At 46.3% G+C, this 19,430-nt stretch overlaps 3 protein-coding genes across 4 annotated transcripts in view; 1 reads left to right on the forward strand and 2 right to left on the reverse strand.

The window, feature by feature from the left end:
- Window positions 1–4,406, forward strand: part of FIRRM (FIGNL1 interacting regulator of recombination and mitosis) — a 23,040-nt gene extending 18,634 nt beyond the window's left edge. The window contains exon 25 of the mRNA XM_065841731.2: window positions 812–4,406. Coding sequence (XP_065697803.2) covers window positions 812–893 — 82 coding nt within the window. The 3' untranslated portion in view covers window positions 894–4,406. The remainder of the gene's footprint in view (window positions 1–811) is intronic.
- On the reverse strand, window positions 48–14,997 carry SCYL3 (SCY1 like pseudokinase 3). 2 transcript variants are annotated; one of them, XM_065841725.2, is made up of 14 exons: window positions 14,872–14,997; window positions 12,056–12,347; window positions 11,357–11,542; window positions 10,583–10,696; window positions 9,790–9,846; window positions 8,923–9,025; window positions 8,518–8,629; window positions 8,072–8,149; window positions 6,255–6,394; window positions 5,869–6,056; window positions 5,180–5,351; window positions 3,154–3,297; window positions 1,845–2,581; window positions 48–497 (listed from the first exon to the last, which is right to left on the reverse strand). In XM_065841725.2, the coding sequence occupies exons 2-14, from the start codon at window positions 12,218–12,220 to the stop codon at window positions 435–437; spliced, it is 2,259 nt and encodes a 752-aa protein (XP_065697797.2). In that variant the 5' UTR covers window positions 12,221–12,347; window positions 14,872–14,997; the 3' UTR covers window positions 48–434. The 2 variants fall into 2 exon arrangements, with proteins under 2 accessions (XP_065697797.2, XP_071666339.1); XM_071810238.1 differs by lacking the exons at window positions 12,056–12,347; window positions 14,872–14,997 and having other exon boundaries at window positions 10,583–10,649; window positions 11,357–11,450.
- Window positions 14,998–17,864: 2,867 nt separating this feature from the next.
- Window positions 17,865–19,430, reverse strand: part of KIFAP3 (kinesin associated protein 3) — a 71,409-nt gene continuing 69,843 nt past the window's right edge. The window contains exon 20 of the mRNA XM_065842007.2: window positions 17,865–19,216. Within this exon, the coding sequence (XP_065698079.1) occupies window positions 19,108–19,216 (109 nt within the window). The 3' untranslated portion in view covers window positions 17,865–19,107. The remainder of the gene's footprint in view (window positions 19,217–19,430) is intronic.

A 19,430-nucleotide genomic window follows, 5' to 3' on the forward strand; every position in this document is an offset into this window, starting at 1 on the left:
AAAAAAAAAAAAAGGCAAAAAAAAAAAAGGCACATTAACCAAGGAACTCAGTGTGACTTTCATTTATTATCATCAGTTTTTCAGAGCAGGGGTGAGTTCTGGAACAATCGCTTACACCACTCTTGGCCTCTGGTAGCATGTCAGCACTAACACACCCATCATGCTGTTCCTCTCTCTGATAGCAGTGGCACGCACCACAGCTGGGCCTATTGCTTGAGGACAGGCCTCACCCCTGCAGTTTTTGGCACAGATGGGAATGGAGCATCCATTGCAAGAGGTTAGGCCCCATGGGATCTGGCTGGCTGCTGCAGCAGCAAGCTCCTGCCTTCTGGCAAAAGCAGTGCTGAGGTACTTTATCCATCATATTGGGGAAGCAGCGTCTTCTTTTACAGAATCCAACACACCATCAATTGCCTTTGTCTCTTGCAGTCCCACTACCAGTTAGCATCATCTTCCCAGTTCAGCTCCTCTTCTTCACCCCAGCCTGCAGCTTCAGCCTGGAATCATGTAAAATTATTAAAGTTAAGGCTCAGTCCAGCCACAGGAGCTGGGCAGTAGCCTGTGCAGCTTGCCGTGGCAAGAGACATTTGTCCAGAATGGCAAAGCTTCTCCTAAGACCAAAAATTAAGGGCCAGTAGTTGCAGCTCTGTCTTAAAGAACTTCTAACTACAAAAGGAAACACCTTAAAGACAAAAGGGCAAAGAAACAGGGATGTTCTCATATTTTTTTCCTAAAAGCAAGAACTGATGTACCAAATCAGCTTCCCATTAAGAACAGGGATGCTATAAACTAGATTATTTCTTTCCCCTAGGAAACAGCTGTTCTGTTCTATTCTGACACTGAGTTTGATCTCACCTGTCCAGTGCCACAGCTCTTCTGCTCCACAACACTGACTGCACTACAGTGAGTGATTTCCCCCCTAAAATGAGGTTGATGCTACAACAGTGCTTCTTAAAAATAAAGTGTGCCATTTTCAAATGTTATAAACAACTTCAGTTTACATTCAGGGCTCTTCTCCCCATGCTACCTCCTATCCTTGCCATAGCTCTCTTGAGGCTGAATTAGCAAAACAACTTGAAGTCAACACCTGTTGCCCAAGGGAGTGACCTGCTCAGGTGGCAGTGCTGGGAGAGCTGCCTCCTCCTCCCTGCAGCAAGGGAAGGAGTCTCACTGATGAGGCTAGAGGGATTTAACTGCTTACTTAAAAAAACAGTTTTACAACCCACCTGGTTCCCTGAAATGGAGAAGTGTCTCAGTTTTCCTTCATGAAAACAAAGCAACCAAAAAAGCTTTACTCTTTAATCCAGAGGTTCTGACTTTTTGGTCCATCCTTTATTTACAGTGCTGTTAGGACTTCCTAGAAGAGCCAGGAGCAACACTGAGTCCTTAGCATCCTCTCTGCTTGAAAGCTCCCTCCTGTTTTAGCCTGGGGCTGTGCCTGTTCAGAGGACAGAATCCAGCCTTGTTCTACCTGTCTGACAAACCAGGACTCTCCCTAAACATTGTGCAGGGTCCCTGCCTCCAGGATACAGCAGCACAAATTAAAAGCAGGAGTTAAAACTTAGTCAGGGCCTTTAGTAGCATAGAAGTCCATTCCCTTACTGGTTCTTAGCAGAGCTGTCTTGCTGTTGCAGTAACAGCCCACCAATAAGATGCATCGCTCAACATCTTGTATTCTCCGGTAAAGACTCAACTATACAGTCAGATGCTGTGGATACTTCCACGTTATCCACTATCTTACTAAGGGGCCAGCTAGTGCTACAACAGTGTAAGGTGTGATGTACACGGGCTACGATTCTCTCAAGCATGCAGTTATTTAAACCCCACTGCCTATAGCCTCTTACCTCAAGAATATCAGCTGCTGCAAATTTGGATGAAAACAGCATATTCTGGGAGGCACCTTCTCTCTTGGATACTGCACTGGAGTGACTGGGAACAACTGCTTCTGTCCTTGCTTCAGGCAAAACCAAGAGAGCTGAAGAGGGTTTAATGTCTGGGATCATGTCAGCAAACCAGTCCAGTTCAGGGTCTTGCATGGGTTTTCTCTTCACTTTGATTGTGAATTCTTCTCCTAGGCCAGATTCTGATGAAGATTTCAACCTTTCCTGAAAGGTTTTTTTTGGCAGTACAGTTTCTCCCAGTTGCTCCTGGTGGTCCCAGTTGTCCTTGCTCCAGCTGTTCCCAGCGCAAGACTTTGTTGAGGGACTCAGACTGAGGCTTTTGAATTCTTTGTTCAGCTGATGGGTTCCTGGCAGAGGCCTTGGCATTTTAACTGCATCAGCTTGTGTCACAGTGACGCAGCCTCCTGAGGATAGTTCAGGACTAGGGCTGCTGGGCTCAAAGTCATCCCAAGGCTTCTCATCTACATCACGTTCAGCAAAATAAGGTCCCAGGCTGCTCTGCGGCTCTCGGGGCTGAATTTGAATGTTCACAGTTTTCTCAGTGTCTGTCTCCTCTGGCTCACTCCAGTCTGGCCACTCTTCTGCTGGCTTTTCGGAGGTAGTCAAAGTGCTCTTGCTGCTCCCTAGCATGTTAGCGCTTTCACAAATTCCATTCAGAGGAAACTGAGTGTCTTGTTCTCCTGTGGAAGACAAAGGTGTTACATACTCATTTCAAGAGAGCAGAACTGTGCCTGAAACTCCTTGACATCACAGGTAGCAGCTGGCATGGAAATAAGGCAGTAATGCTGACTGGAAAGATGCTTCAGTGCTGAGCTCCCCATGTTAGAAAGCATGGCCACTGGGTAGTCATCTCAAAGCCCCAGGGCAATAAAAACTGACTGCTGATAAGCAATAGGTGACCAAAAGGCCATGAAAGTGAACTTACTTAGGCAGCTGAGGCCAGAGATGAGCTGACCTATAAATCTAGTGTATCTGCCACGCTGTGGGAGGGGTAAAAAAAAGCACAGCAGAGACCCTGCCATAAAGAAACACAAATTCAAGGCTTGCCAGCCAGCAGTTGGTGTAGATTGGATTCCCAAATAACTATTTCCAAAATGTCAAGAATCACACTCTTTTTCCTTCACTGTTACCTTCATTGGTTCACTGTAGCTCTTTCAGACCAGCATATGGGGAAAATCAGCATATTTTCAAGCAATGTTTCATTTGTAGGACACTTGATTTCTAAAAAGGAAGAGCTGGGGCAAAGTTGTACCTGTCTTTAAAGCCACTGGATTGTCTTGTTGCACAGAAAGCTGCTTGAGAGGTACATTTCCAGAGATGGGGAACACGCTAGAATTATTCTTCAGGGGCCAAGAGGTTTGATTTCTCTGATTGCTTACAATGTGACTGGGGGAGTCTGCAGGGATAAAAGAAAAGAAAGGACATCAATTCCACAAGGTATGTTGTCAGTCTTAGTTGAAACCACCCACAGCATTGGAACATTCTTATTTACAACACGGCCAAGCAATACAGAACAAAGATTGGCACAGCAATCCAACAGCTGCACCTCTTGATCTGAACATAACCCTGTACTCCTCTGTTCCTGCCACCTGCAGCTCTTGTCAGCACACAGTTCGCGCAACTGTAAATGGCCAGTTTCTGCTGTAACGTTCTTTCAAGAAATGATGCTGAAAAAAACCAAAAATGCTGACTGCCACCTGGCTGGACTCAAACCCCCAACTTCTGTACTGCATGGCATCACAAACCCTCCATTAGCTACCTCTCATACAAAAACCCAGCACTGACAGTCACAACAATTCCAAGCATAAGCAAACTCACATGACTACACAGACCTAACACCTGGGCACAAGCAAAGCAGCTCACAGGAGTGAGAGCTTCAGCCCTGAAGGCTGTGACAACCTCCCTCCTGTCACACCACATGTGAGGTGGGGTGGGTGGCAGTGAAAACCACACTTAGAAGCTGTATGAGGCAGTGTTGTTTCACTGGGCCAGTGATGATAGCTCAGCAAGCACCTAGTTCCAGGTCATTCTTGGGATTTGTGCCTGTGATTCACCAGCCCTCGCTGGGTGAGGTCCTGTTGCCACCATCTCAGAACAGCACAGCTTGGGCCAGCGCTGCGGCTGCCCCCACCCACCTGCCTCATCCGTGTTCCCAGCCAGGGAGATCAGCCCAGCCTGTGCCCTGGGAAGGACTGCAGGTAACACCCAGAACCCACCCCCTCCCCAAACCACCCCTGATAAAGGTACATCCTTTTAGGGGCTTCAGCAAACACCTTGTTAAGGCTTCTGTGTTCAGCGTCTAACACTGCTTTTTTGCAGGTCGTTGCTCACTGTTGAGCACAAAGATGGTTTTTTTGTTGTTTGTCAATAGTTAAATCATGTCCAATTTTAAATATATTCTGAAAAATAAACCTGGTTTTAGCATGCAATTAAAAGGCGTTTATGTACTGTAGTCTACTAAAATAACGTAGAGAAAATAATGCAATGAGCCATCCACAGATTTTTTAATAAAGGGTGGTAGCTGTCAGTACACACATCATCAAGAAGAAAACATTTATACTTAAATGTATCTCTATCATGCATTTCATTTGGTATCTATATGTCTAAAGTAGAACAAATGCTGATTCTTCCCTCCAGTTATAAGCATTCTTAGTTAGAATATCCAGCAAATTTTTCCCTTAGTACACTTGGTTCCAAGTTATCTAGCAGGTGCAGGGACTACTGTCTTGACATGCATTAGATGAAAAGCCTCCTGAGAGCTGAGAGAATAGGGAAGTTCGTATTCCTTTTCCAATCTATGAATAGAAATTGAGGGAAGAGGTTGAGATTTACGATTTTTAAAAACTTGAAGGATAGAGGAAATATTAAACAACTATCTGGATAAACACGTAAGTCCTTTAGAATGGCAGTATAATTTTTCCACCAAAGACAAACACATACACTTAACAATCTCTCCTTTACTTACAGAAATTCTTAAATGAAAGGATTTAATTTTTTTTTTTCATGTATTTCCTACATTTAAAATACTTTTATATAACTGTTCTTATGATACCAATTTTGTATCTGCAAACAGCACCGAATTTAGAATTCAAGTTTAGCTGCAAATTAGTCTTTATGTTTGGTTCGTGTTTGTTTGTTTGTGTTTGGTTTTTTGTTTTGGTTTGTTTGTTTTTTCCAATTAACCTGTCAACAGCAAACTAATAACCCAAGAAATTCTGCCTACCTTGCTTGAACAGAACGAGCAAGAAGCCCAAGAGCACGCTGAACATATAATTTACCTTCTGGGGAGAGATCAGCAGTTTTCATGAAACTTGGTGCAGAGCTCTTGAAAATCTTTGTTCTTTCTCCACCTACAACTACTTCAGGTCCAAGCAAGGAGACAAGAACCGCTAAGCTGTGCAGTGTTATTGCAACAATAGAGTCACTGGTATCTCGAAGGCCCAGCAATACCTATACCAAGAACATAACAACATTAGCAAGAACAGAAAATTCTGCTTTTTCACTTAATTCCCCCTTAAATGTTAATATTTGCAGCACATTTCATTTCTATGATCTCCCACAGCTCTCAGTAGATACTGGACCTTATTCCATAGCATAAAATCACCTTCCACTTTGTGTTATAAGCTGAAGAGGGTGGCTGATCCCAGTGCTTACTGAGTGCTGGATCCTGACATCAGGCACCTTCTGTTCTTGACAGCTGCAGTGTGAAATGCAGACACAGGCTCTTGTGGGGCTGCCAATCAAGGCCAACAGGTATCAGCACAAGTGGTGTGTGTGACAGAGGGCACCAGGTTTAACAAAACCAGTATTCCAGATCAGAATGGGCTGGAAGGCTTAGGGCTTGGGTAGAACATAGGTTGCAAACTGTCTGAGCACTATGAGATCCTAACTTTAAGCTGAGAACCAACCCAAGCAATAGAAATTCCATGTTCTAGGATATACCGCCTGTCATTTTGCTGTCCTTAACCTGTGGCAATATGATGTTTTTCAGCTCCTCCCGAGAGAACAGTTCTGCATAGGCGTGGATGTGAGACAGCAGCACCATTCGGACGTGTTCCTCGTGAACCTCAAACAGCTTCAGCAGCACAGGAATGACGTGTGTCTGGAACAAGGCTGGTGAGAGGAGGCAGCTGGTCTGGCTTTCTCCAGTTTGCTCTAGGGAAGAGACATGAAGAGACAAGGCTGCTTCAACAACAAGAGACAGCTTCCCTAAGAAACCATCCCTGTACCTCACAGTACTTGTTCTGGTTAAAAAAATCACCATTTTTCCCTTGATTCAATGGAACAACCACTCTGAATTCATTCCAAATCTGTCAGTAGTAATTGTGAAAAGAGAAAGTGTTTAAAGGTCACCTTTCTTTGGACCCAGCAGATGAGGAAGAAAACTCTTGACAGCTACAGGTTCTGCAAACACGAGCTGATTGAGGAGAAGAGGCACCAGCCGTGATGCTATCAGCTCCTCTGACAAGCCGGCCACCCTGTCCAGCAGGAATCTGCGTTCCAGGAGAGAGCAATTACTATCAAGGCAGCCTTCCGTGAATTTGCTACTGTTTCCCTTCATATGGCTTTCCCTTCTTTTTGTGTCTGCCTCGTCTCCTAGAGACTGTTCCATCGCAGCCTCTCGCTCTGTGTGCTCTCTAACCTAGAAGGACAAGGCTCTGCTCCTGCCTGAGGCTTTCAGGCAAAGAAAACACATAACAGGAGCTAGAGACACACCCATAAAACCGCACATGGGATCACAGCCCATCGTGAGCACATCCAGAAGCACCACTACACCTGCAGCTGGCTCACAGAGGCTTCCCTCTCTGAGAAGCTGCCCATGCTGTGCCATTGAGCTGTCTCTGAGCTGGTGTCTTCCATGGTGTGCTACAGCATTAAAACCGCACATGAGAATGGTCCTCTCTCCCCACAACATGGTGCGTTGCAAGAATTTTCTTATTGCTTGAGAAAAGGCTTTTCTACCCTTCACACAAGGGAGGTTTCCCTCGCAAAACGGGAATCCCGATTTGAAACCACTTCCATACACTACATTTTAGAGGTAGCCAGATTATGGGTTGGGTTTATTTATTTAAGTCACAGAGTTTGATTCTATGCAACTGTTCTCTATAGGATTTTCAATTTTAAAATACCAGTAACAGTTAGTGCTTTTCTCTATGCTTGGAGGAGACTAAGCAATAGTGCAAATGTTCTGAAAGCCCCTCTGCCTGATAAAAGGGCAACACTGCCATATCTGTAAGCATAGTATTTCTTCCCTCCCTTAGTAAATGCTGCTATTACAGAGGTGATGTGTCCAAATGCTCCTGCTAAGATCCCTTTCTCCTCTTATTTCTGCCATTTAAGTCTCAAACTAGTGAAATCAAACTCGTGTTACAGCTGACAGTGACCACAGAGCTATAAAAGAGGCAGGAAAATAGTTCGGTAAGAACAACCAGGCTCTTTTATATGGAAAAATAAATGAAAGTTCAGCTTCTCCCCTTTTCAGGCCCAGATAATGCCATGACTTCATGGAAGCTTCCATTAAGAGAGAACTTCTTGGGGACCAGGACAGTAGGATTCCCTGCAGATGCTGCACTAGTGCAGCAGAGTCAACCATTACAGACAACAACTTCACCCAGACAGGGCTGGCACCAATGAGATTAATTCACCCAATATTGCATTGAAAACTCTCTCATTAGCAGTTTACAAGTTCTGCTTAAATGGGAAAAATTTTCAGCCTCAAAGAGGTGCCTGGTGCTACATTTCCCTTTTTTGCAAAGCTGCATCTAAAATAAAGCTATTTCTGAGAATGAGGCAAGGGAAAGATTCTTTTTTTCCCAGCTCATTAGAAGAATCTCTCTGATATTTTGAGTATTTTGGCACTGGGCAGGCAGACAGCCCTTGTGTGAAGCAGCAGGACACCAGGAGAACTCCAGCAAGGACAGGCTGCTCACCAGAGCTTGAGCAGACCCTGGGAAAGGAGGCAGTGAAGACTTTCCTTGTTGATGCGATCATTACTTTGGCTGGAATACTCAAAATATTACAGGGCAAACAATGTTCTGCCAAAGCAATCAAAATCTGGCACCTGAGCAACTACCTCTCTGGCCACCAGCCTCCCCAGGTCCCCCCCCACTGCCATTTGACACAAGTATTTCTGAAATAAGAAGCTTCCAGATTATAGTTCCATCACTTACTTGAAAAATTCAGTTTTTTCCTCCTCAGACTTTAGTGTTAAAGTCTTCAGAAAATTCACGATTTCCAGAAAATCATTCCTAAGCACAAAAACATAGGCTGTCAAGCGTGATCATTATTGATGCTTCAACCACCCACAACTAAGAGACAGCAAATCTCTGCCCTTCATTTAGCAAAGAACTAGACAGATGGATACGAGTCAAATGCCAGTGGACCAAGAATGCCTGTGTGACGAAGGGACAAGCTTGTCTCACACTGCTGGCTCAGCACCTCCTCTGGAAGGCTGATAATTTCTTAATTTAAGGGATCTCTTTGTCAAAGATCCCTGTAAGAGGCAGGGATTAAGTCCGCACTTCCCATCCAATAAGTAACACTCCTTCACAGAATTAACACATTTGCAACACAGAAAGAAGCAGTACCAAGACGGGCAGGATATTCCTTTCCTTACCTGAAGAACTCGTGAGACAACAAGCTGGACAGTGGCGGGCGACACTTTGGATCTGGATTCAGCAGCGTGCAGTGCAAGGTTTGCTGAAAGCTGGAGAGAATATCTGCTGAAACTGAAAGCCAGAGGACCTACTGTTAGACTTCTCTCCCAACATTGAAGAAGCTATGTTCAGGAGTCCTCCACCCTCCCAAAAACTTATTTTTAGAAGCTCTATTTAATAGCAAAATTGGTCATAGATGTCCCTAAGGAAAAGGAAAATCATGTTTCCATTTCTCTCCCCAGGATTCCTTGCTATGAGGACACAAGGAGTACCACAGTTCTCCAAGCAGCAGCTCAGTTGGCACAAGCAAGGAATAAACTACTGAGGCCGGGCAACGGCAAAATAAACACGTTGTCATTGCTCACCCTCATCATTTAGGACCGTCAGGAGATTTTCAACCATTGTTCCAAACGCGTACGCATCCCTCGCGTGCCCATGGCTGTTGGGCAGGATTTTGAAATCTGCAGACTGAGAAAAGCCAAAATACCCAAGAAAGATCAGCAAAGCAGGAGTTTATTAAATACTGGATAGTTTCCATGAATCTCTAGTCCTCCCCCCACCATACACACTCTTGAGTCTTTTTATAACACAAAGCTCCATTAAGTACTCTACAAGTAGAATATTATGCTAAAAAAACCTCCACTAGAGAATTTATAACCCACAAGAGCGACTACATCAGGATGAAACAACTCCCGCATGAATGCACGCAGCAATTGCAAGTCAACAACTTGCAGCATTTCTATGGAAACGGGTGTTAATTAGAGAGAAAGTGAACACTCCTTTAAGATCAGCAGCTCCTCGGATTCTTAAGAGATAGGAGGTGACTAACAAGTGGAAAAAAAAAAAAAGGTGTTGTAGGTGAGAGCTACACAACCGTGTGACCACAGCGATCTGAGCAGTCTCAGCAACTACTCTGTAATTTTTGCAAAGCTTTGGTGATTTACAAGCATTAAAGCTGCAACATAAAGTATTTGAAAAATATTATGACAAGCTGCTGTCCCACCACTCCTCATTCAGAATTTCCCTCCTCTGTGCCCAACACCATGCCCAAACCAGGGATGGGAAGGAAGAGGGGAAAAACAGGAAGAGAGTAAACCTCATGTATTATCCAATAGTCACTTCCTCGCATTCAGGCATAAGGAAATAAAACATGCAAATGAAAACTATATCCCGAACATCGCACTTTTATTTGTTGCCAGCAAGAAGTTCTTCCAGCAAGTGATGTTACTCACCATCTCCTCGCAAGGGATGCACGACTGGTCTCGTACCGACTTGACATGACAGAGGAACTGGAAGGAGGAGAGAAGAGACATGAGCTGCTTTAATCGCAATATTTGATCCATCTGGATGGGGAAAGGATTTCACGAGGTTTAGCAGTCAGGTTTTACTGCCGTGCTTTTCGCATTGTTGCGTACTACCACGCACACCAGTTGTGTCTCTGCCTGATCCCATCTGAAAGGTGACACATGCCAGGGACACTGTACAGTTTGGGAAGGATCTGCGGATCCTCTGGGAGAAAAGGCAGTATACATTTTCGACACAGTGCCAGGCTGCAGCAGTGACTCTGCACAGCATGCAGCAGAAATCCAACTGGGAATTCTTCTGCCAAGACCAGTCACGAGCAATGAAGATGCCAGCAACAAAAGCTAAGGAGTCACTTAAATTATTTTTATTACTGATTTACTTCAACCTGGATCTTCCTGCCTCACACAAAAGCTTTTTTTTTTTTTAGTTTGTTTTTAGATTAGTCCAGAGGAGCAAAAATTTCTCACTCTCCTCAGTTCTAACCTACCCTCCAGCCAGTGGTGTCCCTTAGCTGCTTTTTGGCTAAACAGGAGTTAGTTTATGTTTGTGTAGATGTTGCAGTTTGTAGTTATGGTGTCCTCAGAAGAAAGATTCAGGTCAGAGCTGGAAGTGAGTCCAGTACACTTAAGAGTAAATTCAAATAACTGTAAGGACCTGGGCCATCGTATCCACAGACGAGCAGCTTCAGCTGTCCCGAGGTACGCTGTGCTTGGCTCTTACCTCGGGGGTGGCTTCGTTGAAGTTACAGACTGTTTCCATTCCTCCCAGCTTCCAGTGCCCATCCTCGCTTACAAACACAGATGACAAACAGACATTGTTATGCGTTAGGTTTCCCTAAAACATTAAAAAAAAAAAAAAAGGATAGCAGATTTGGGGACAGATGAAGATGTAAAATCTTAATCAGTGCTAATTAGGTGCTGCAAGGAGTTCAGGGAAAGCTGCCCCAAAGCGCACGGTTCTAAAGGTCCTTCAGGATTTTGTAGGTGACTCACACATGTCAGGCAGAAGGGCTGGGGTTGTAGAGCAGACAAAGCTCTGACTGTCACAGCCCTTGCAGTGCAGCTGTAAATCCAGAGAAGGCCTCCGAGTATCAATGCAAAGCCCAAAAGCTACAGTCTGAGCTGGGATTTAACTGCAGTCCTGGACAGACACTCGGTGCCAAAACCAGGGAGCGGTGACACCGATCTCTGACATGCGGCAGCAGCTGTAAATACATGTCAAGGCCAAGCAAAGTAAAAAGCATTGCAAGCAGATGTCAATTCATAAATAGAGAACTGCTCCCTTGCTTCTAAAACCTGCAGCATTTTCCATTACCCTTCCTCCTGCCAAGCAGCCAATGATTTTAGCAGTTTCAGCCTAGAAGAACTGTGGGTCTGTCTTTTTTGAGGAATCAGGAATGAGACAGTCATCCAGCCAAGCCCAGGTACAACCCTCTCCTGGCATGTTTCATCTGCTTCCCACCAAAGCCTGACATCTGCTGCTGGTGGTACCTACCCTGTCATGGAGGAAGATGAGCGCCAGCAATACGTCGTAGATCCCTGCGCAGATTTCTGCTGAAGAAAGTGTCTCCAGGACCATCTCCAAAGGTTTCACACGTTCTGTAACCAGGTGGATCCCATTCACCTCCACAGTACAGGAGAGGAAGCGCAGAAGGCAAGGGTGGCGCAAGGTTTTCAGGTGCTTCCAGAAACAGACACATCTGTTAAATCTCATCCAAGGTGTCTCTTTTGGCTGCAGAGCTTGTGCTTTTAGACATGTTTTCTGCTGGAATTTAGACAGCCCACCCCTGCTCCTCACCAAACACTCACTCACTCACTGCAGAACTTTAAATAATACATCTAGATACAAAGCGTTGCGCAGAATAAACACAGTTATTTTGGGTAGGATCCACACTAGAAAGACTCTCTGGCTTAGATCTGCAGGAGGAGATCAGTACTCTGCAACGTAATGCAGGTACTGCGATCGGAATGTCGCTTCCCGCCACTGCTCGCATCACGCAGCGCACAGTGAGCTTCACAGCTGCCGACCCCTTATTTCCCCTGCACTGCGGCTGTTTGCAGCCAGGGTAGACTTTGACCTTTCCTCCTGCCCTTACTCCCCAAAAGTTTGACCCTCATTAACGGATTCCCACCCCTCCAAGAAAAAGGAAGGACAGCAGTGACAAGTCTGTCCCAGGCATGCTCTCTACGGTACCTTGGCAGCTTTATTAACCTTATCTTCATTCTCTCGCTTGTACACAAAGACTGAAGCAAGTTTGCCATCTTGCAGCACGGCTGGATAAACGGTGTGTCCAGTTGGCAGTGTGAATGGCAGCTCTCCTAGTGTGTAGCTCTTTAAAGCGCTGTTCTCCGAGCCCATCACTTGCAGAGTTCAGCGGCTGCAGAGGTTCCCTCTTGACAACAAACAGGCCTTTGGGTGGAGGAGGGTTTTTTTCAGACAGATTCAGTTCTGGCAGGCACTGTCCCGTTTGCCTTCAGAGCATTTTCTGCAAAGCACAAGACAGCCATGAAAAACCCTCATCCTGCCAGTATCCTCTCCTTCAATTGAGGAACAAGAATGAAATCCCCATCCATTGTAAAGGAACCCAAATATCCCACCAAAACCAGGATCCACCGATAGCCCCAGTCATGCAGAGGTTTAATTCAGATTAAACCAAATAATCAGTTAAGAGCTGTGACTGCCACCGTCTTAGGGCGCAAGGAGCCCCTGGCTCTTCTGAGCAGCCATTCCCCAGTTCTCCACACTCAGAGGATGTTGGTGAAGTGTGGTCAGTAATGTCCTCCAGCAGCACGCTGTCCCCCGGTCACCTTCTCTCCATCTGACAAACACTCCATCCGCCTGCCAGCCCTGCCTTCCTCCCACAGCCTGTCAGCAAGAGGCTGACACAGATTTTTGTGCTGCTTCCTTACAAACGAAACTGGGAAAACAAACACGCTGATTGCAGAGGCTCTTTCAGAAAGCACTGACTGAGCACATGCTCTATCATCAGGCTTGTGATCACAGGCTACAGGCGAGACCCTGAATACCGGTCTGTGTACAGGAGTTAGCAAACAATCTTTAGTAATGAGAAGGAGACAGCAAAACCTCAGTCTTCACAAAAAGAGGGGACAAAAAGTTGCCCGCCCCCAAGCATTTTTTGCAACTAGGGAATCCCTTCATGGTGTTTTTTTCCAGCTGTGACCTGAGGCTTCAGGAGGAAAAAAACATGGGGTCTCCCAGCTGGTCTGTTATGGTTCCCTGGCTTCTTTCCACTGCTTCAGTTAAGAATTAGTTATCTAAATTATTGCCCCCTTTTTCTGCAAAGTGTCCTATATTTAAACATGTTATTATCTGATGTTTTTATCAAATGGAAATATGCTGTTTGCACAACCCACCAGCACTGGGAAGGAGCAGAATGCTGCCTTTTAAACAGAGTTCATACAAACCCTTGCTCACAGCTCATTTTATCACCTTTGTTAGCAAACTGTTCTGTAACAAACAGGCAGGTACAACTCTGGCTGTGCTTCTTGCTGGGAGGAATGAACTCTAAACACATTAGATATGGGAACCAGAGCACATTACAGCCCCAGCCCTGGCTCACCTCACCTTCATCCTCCACATCTGTGAGCAATGGCACCGGTTGCTCCTCCTGGGCACAGCTGAGGGCATTGATCTGCATTCTCTGCTCATTTCAGCATTGCTCTACTCTAATTTTTTTCAGTCAGATTTTGCACAGAACAGCTGAAAGTATCTGAGCTGAGCCAGTGCCTCACGTTCCTCCAAATACACATGGACATATTAGCCACCTACAAATGTGGCTTCAGGGACACCCACAGTTCAGAAATACTGTAACGTCAGAGTCGCTCACGCACCTGCCATCTCCTCGAGTGCCACCGCACGACAACCAGCTCCAAACAAGTGTCCCCGCTCTGGGTAACCCCCTCTTGGGAGGAGCCCAGCAGCTTACACACCAAACACAAAGCTCCTTTGAGCAAGCAGCTTCCAGCAACCAAGCGGCAACAGCACCTGTGAAACCACAAGCTGCGCTTCTCAGGAACATGTCAGCTTCTATCGCTTGGTTTTCTTCTCCAAAACATGCTGGCTATTGAAACTCCAGCAGGTAAAAGCATTTGCAAAGATGTGGCTAAAGCCCAGAGAAGAATTTTACCAATGGTAAAATAAACAATCACATAACTACCCCTTGGTAAGGACCACATTATGCTTTGTGAGTTGAGAGCATTGTCCACATTATAACCCTTTAATATCTTATTTTCAGTAAATAGTAAACACAAACATTAGACATAACACACAGTGCATGCTGAGAGGGAGAGGAGCCCAGGAGGGAAAGCCAGGGGGACTGTTAAGAAGAATTTGGGTTTGTGACCGCACATGATAACAGAGTTGGAATTTCATTTAGCTGCTTTGTGGAGTGACAACACCGCACATCCATGGTATGCACCTGAAACACAGGCACTGAGTTCCCAACTTTCCCCCTGGCCGGCAGAGCCTCTGGAAGCCGCTATCAGAGGTGACAGAGCTTTGCCCCCAAGGGCCAAGGTTTCCCAACACCAACTGCGGCGTCCAGCGGGAACCAGGTGCGAGCAGAGATACCAACGTGGGCAGGAGAGCGACGGATGGCGGCCGCCTGCCGGGAACGGCCGCGGGGTTTTATGGCACCTTCCAAAGGGCAGTTCAGCCCCGGACGCGGGGCAAGAACACGGTGTGAACAGGGAGGGCTCCCGGGTGACGAGGCTGCTGCCCCACCACTCACAACACGCACGTCCACCCTGACGGGATTTGCCTTTTTCGCCGCACGGCCCAGCTGCGGTTACCGGCCCCGCTCGGAGGGCGGGCAGGGCCCAGGCCCGAGGCCCCGGCAGCAGCGATGCCGCAGCAGCGCCCGGGCTGCAGGGGATCTGGGGGAGCAGAGTCCCCGTCACCCCCTCTCACCCCCGCCATCAGTCCCGCCGCTCCCCGTTACGGCCGCCGCCGTTTCCCCCGCCACGTCCACCCGCCCGTCCCCGCCGCACCTGCTCCCGCCGGCCCGGGCAGGGGCGCCGTTGCCGCCTCGGCCCCGCCGGCCGCTCCCGCCCTCACACGCAGCCGCCGACTGGCGCTTCCGGCAGCGGCGCACCGGCGAGTCGTGAGGCCAGAGCGCCGCCACCTTGCTTTGCGCGCCCCCTGGCGGGCGGGCGGGTCTGTGAGGGCGGGCAGCCATCTTGCGCGGGGGCGCGGCCCGCGAAGCGTCGGCGGCCATTTTGGTTGTGGGCAAGCTGTGTCTGGCAGGGCTCCCGCAGCCCTCGGCAATGGTGACAGCGACCGAGCAACGACCCGAACCGCAGCCCAGCCCGGTGCGCGGCCTGTCAGCCCAGCGGCTGCACGGAGGGAGCGATGGCCTCCTCAAATAAAGGGCAGGACGCAGGGTGACCCCCACGCCAGGCAGGAGGTCTGTCTAATGCATCTCTGCGTGTTGGCTTTGGTGCTACGACTCCCGCATCGTTAGGAAATGTATTTAATGCCATTAAAAGTAATTGTGCTCTGTGCTGCGAAGTGAAGTGACTCCAGGGAGAGATTTAGTGTATTTTGGCCGGCAGAAGGCAGGCTGAAAGGAATTACTGCGGTGCGGTGGGAGGTCTGGGCTGTTCACACGCCGTTCTCGTACCGCGGTGTTATTCCAGTTAGGATGTGGTTTGCTCCGTCACTTTGAACACGGGGCGCGGAGCAGCACACCCAGACCCGTGCCCTCGTCTAGACAGACATTTAACGGCAGCATTTTTAACAAAGGTGGTCTAAGCTGCGCTAAATCCTTAGTTCTGTTTAGCAACTCAACTCCACCAGATCAGCCAGCATTAAATTTCATGCTGTCACATGTGAACTTTGCGGAGTATATTCTTTAGCAATACACTTTTTCCTTCCAGCGCCTGGACAGCACAGACACCCCAGAGACCTGGGGCTGCTGGCCAGTGGCTCCTTTACGCTGGAGTCCCCTCAACACAACAAAGCCCCAGGTATCTCACAGAAAAAGGGACCCTCAGAGGAAGGATTTTCTCTATCGCAGTGCACTGAGAAGGATCTAAAGTCAGGGTTAATAGAGGGGACGAGTGCTGGGAGCCCACTCCTCTGGTAGAGGGATGATCTGGGTCTTTTTAAATAGAGCAGATGGGAGGAAGACAGTGCAAGAAAGTAGAATGGGTCCCACGTAGCATGTGAGGCAGGTACGTCCTATGTTAGGGGCTGACATAACGCACACAGGAGCAGAAAATAAAAATGAAGTTCAGATGTGCCACCTCCCTCTTTCAAGGTAGGAAAGATCTGAAGCCTTTGGTGCAAATGGGACAAACAGTCACAACAGAAGACCCTGGCCACAAAGTGCAAAATAAGGGGAAGAACTGTAGGGGCTCCTCACCGTGTTATTTTCCTCGAGGCCGGTCACAGAAGGAATGAAGGCTGTAGTCATCCTCAGCCTTTTCCCATACAAATGGACAGCTGAGCTCACCAGTGGCGTATTACAGGAATTCCATTAAAGAACCTGCCAGAGGGGCTTGAAATCTCTTGTATCTAAACAGAGCTTGTCCTGTCCTGCTTATTCCAGAAGAAGATACATCTTGTTCCTCTTTCATTTAATGCAGAGCAGATTAAAGTAAACAGAATCACGGCAGTCTTACTTGAGAATGAAACGCACATGTTAAACTGTTATCAGACAGCTCCATGCACACATCGATATTTAATTCTTTCAATCATAAGCTGTGTAGGCCAAGGATATTTGTTTTACTTTTGCCTTTCCCCACCGTCTTTTCCCCTAGTAAGCTCCTAAGTACTAGCGTGGTACACATAATAATTTAAAACGAGATCTTAGGCTGCTGCAATACATAGAAAGCTCAATGAAATTACACTGTACATCTGCAGAAAGCCTGAATAATCGCTAACAGACATATGAACTTTCAGACTACGCTTATTTCATTGTGTTGTTAACTTTACAGCCTAATTATATCTAAAACACCTGTGTAACCAAACTCATTAATTAATTAGCAACAGATTGGGAAAGAGGATATTCCTGGGATGGTCAGAGATTGCTGCTGTAGGGAAAGAAAAGAGGAGCTACACAAAGTCAGGGAGAGAAACCGAGAAAAGGAGGAAAGGATACAAGTTGTAGAAGTTGCTAAAAGAAAGCAGATCCCTCCTCGCCCCATTTTGCACAGGATACAGTACGCAGGGACTGAATCCATAAATACAGATAATTAAAAAGTTACACTACAGGTCAGACTCTCCAGTCTCCCTCTGACACCCACAGGAAACATGATATAGATTGAAAAGTCAATGTGCTCGTATCTTTTTTCCCCTTTCTGGCTCAGGAACTGTAATTAAAGGGAAAAATCAGCCCCTCTCCTGCCTTGGAGAGTGCAGTGGCACAGCTGGTTTTCATCTTGGCTAGCAGGCTCTGTCCTCAGGCTACTAAGTGCTGAGTAATTTTTACCAAGCTCTGCTTGCAGATAAATGATGTTCTTCTCTTAGCTGCTGCCAGGCAAAGCTACAAATACTTGATCTTTTATTCTTTTCTCATAAACTCCTAACATTGAATACTAAAAATGCAGCCAGAGATTTTTCCACTGCCATTTATTCTCAGCATGGTCCCAACTGTATTACAATTACAGACACCCACCCGTTTGCTGAAGCTCAACTATAGTTCCTTGTTAACCTGAAGCTTCCAATTAAAGGCTCCTTCAGTTTCATTGATACTTTGCATATACTCCAAGGACCCACTTCATTTTTTTTCCCCAAAAACCACATACCAGGAGAAAGGCAACTGCTTTAAATAACTTCACACTAATTTTCTGGAAAAGCCTGATGAGCGAGTGCCAGTCTCCAAAGAAAAGCCTGTGTCTGAATATGCACTTCGGGTAATTTCTCTCACAGCTATAACTATAAAAATATCTGAAAGCTTTGGACTAAACGTGGCACAACTGCTGGGCAGATAAAGTGTGGGCTTGGACTAATGGAAAGAAACCAGAAAGGTACGACACTGGAAACTCATTAGTTTAATTCAAGTTTTCTGCAGTGTTTCTAGTAAGATCTTACATTTTCTAAGAAAGTGCATAAGAATTAGTTACAAATTGTATAGGAAATTATTTTTTAAAATGTTAGGTAATCTCAGCAACGCTGTTTTTCCACCTGCCTCCAGTAAGTGAAGCCATGAACATGAAGCCAGCACAAGGAGCAGGCTGAAAACCAGTAAGAAATACCATGGCTAATTTTAGAATAGTTTCCAGTCATGCAGTAGTAACAGTGCATTAAAAAGTACCTGCATACTTTTAAAAGATAAAGCAAGGTTTGAAAACAATATTGATTTCAAAAATATTTTTAAAGTGTAAGACTAATAGTCTGTCAACTTCCCCACCACCACCCTGCCTTGGAAGATCACCTTCCCAGCACGGACATCACTTACGGCATTACCGGCTACTGTTTTAGTATAACAGTACCAGCATTTGCATTTTGGGATGGGGAAGTTAGAGGAAAGGCTCTGTCATTTAGATTCTGAACCAAGCTACGGGGTTTTTTCCTCTTGCTAGTCCTCAGGATGTGGCTGTCTTCTCACGGCCCTCAGAACCCTTTAAATACTATGGTAAAAGCATTCTTTGGTAGTGTAGTTTCTAATTGTGTTTTCAAGCATTTAAATTAGATTGTAAATGTTTGAAGCTCCAGGGGAGTGAACCTGTGCCATCTTTCCATTATTAAAGTCTTCAGACCCAGAGCTGGACTTCAGTAATTATGTGTCAGGGCAGAGCCAGGAGATACTGGAGTTTAATAGTGTTCCTGTTACTTAAGTACAAGAGGGAACAGTCCCATGTAACTCACACTTTTTGGAGCATTCTTCTGAAATGCCTTGTAAAACAAATGAAACGTGGGTTAGAAACACATTCACCACTGCTGACCACACAGGTTTTTATATTTAATAGAAATTAAATTAGTAGCTTAATATACATAAGGTTACGCTTTCCAGTCCAGTAGCTTTCAAATTCTTCCTTTCAAGTCACAGAGCAAATACTGTACAAAAATGACAACAAAGAGCAACCAAGGAGTAAACACTGCAACACTGGACCCAGAATGGTTTATCTGCAGCTACACACGCTAAAGGATACATAACGATGGACCCGCCGTGGGGCAATCATGCATTACCAAGTGAAAGACCGACTGCCAGCCGCACACACGCTGGTTCCCCCAGGGCAGGAGAGAGCGTCCTGGAGCTCGGAGCCGAGGAGGCAGCTGTTCTATCGCGCTCCGTAGCTGTAGTAGTACGGCTCATCTGGGCGGTATCCATACGCAGTCGCTGGGCGGCCAGGAACCCCGGGTGATTGACCAAATCCATCAACTCCCATGCTACAAAAAGAGAGGAGAGGTTTCTGTTCAGTAGAGGAGGCACAGTACTGGTGTCTCTGACTCTTCCTGCCACAGAGGTTATTTTGAGAGGCAACTTTGCAAGCCATCTCCCTCTTCTAGCCAGCACTGCTCTGTCTCCTCTTCCCTTGGTGGGAAAAGAAATGCTGCAGAGAAATCAACACAACTTCTATTGAGGAAAGGCTTTCAGGTCTAA

The sequence above is a fragment of the Patagioenas fasciata genome, chromosome 6 (genome assembly GCF_037038585.1).
Source record: "Patagioenas fasciata isolate bPatFas1 chromosome 6, bPatFas1.hap1, whole genome shotgun sequence".
Lineage (NCBI taxonomy): Eukaryota > Metazoa > Chordata > Aves > Columbiformes > Columbidae > Patagioenas > Patagioenas fasciata.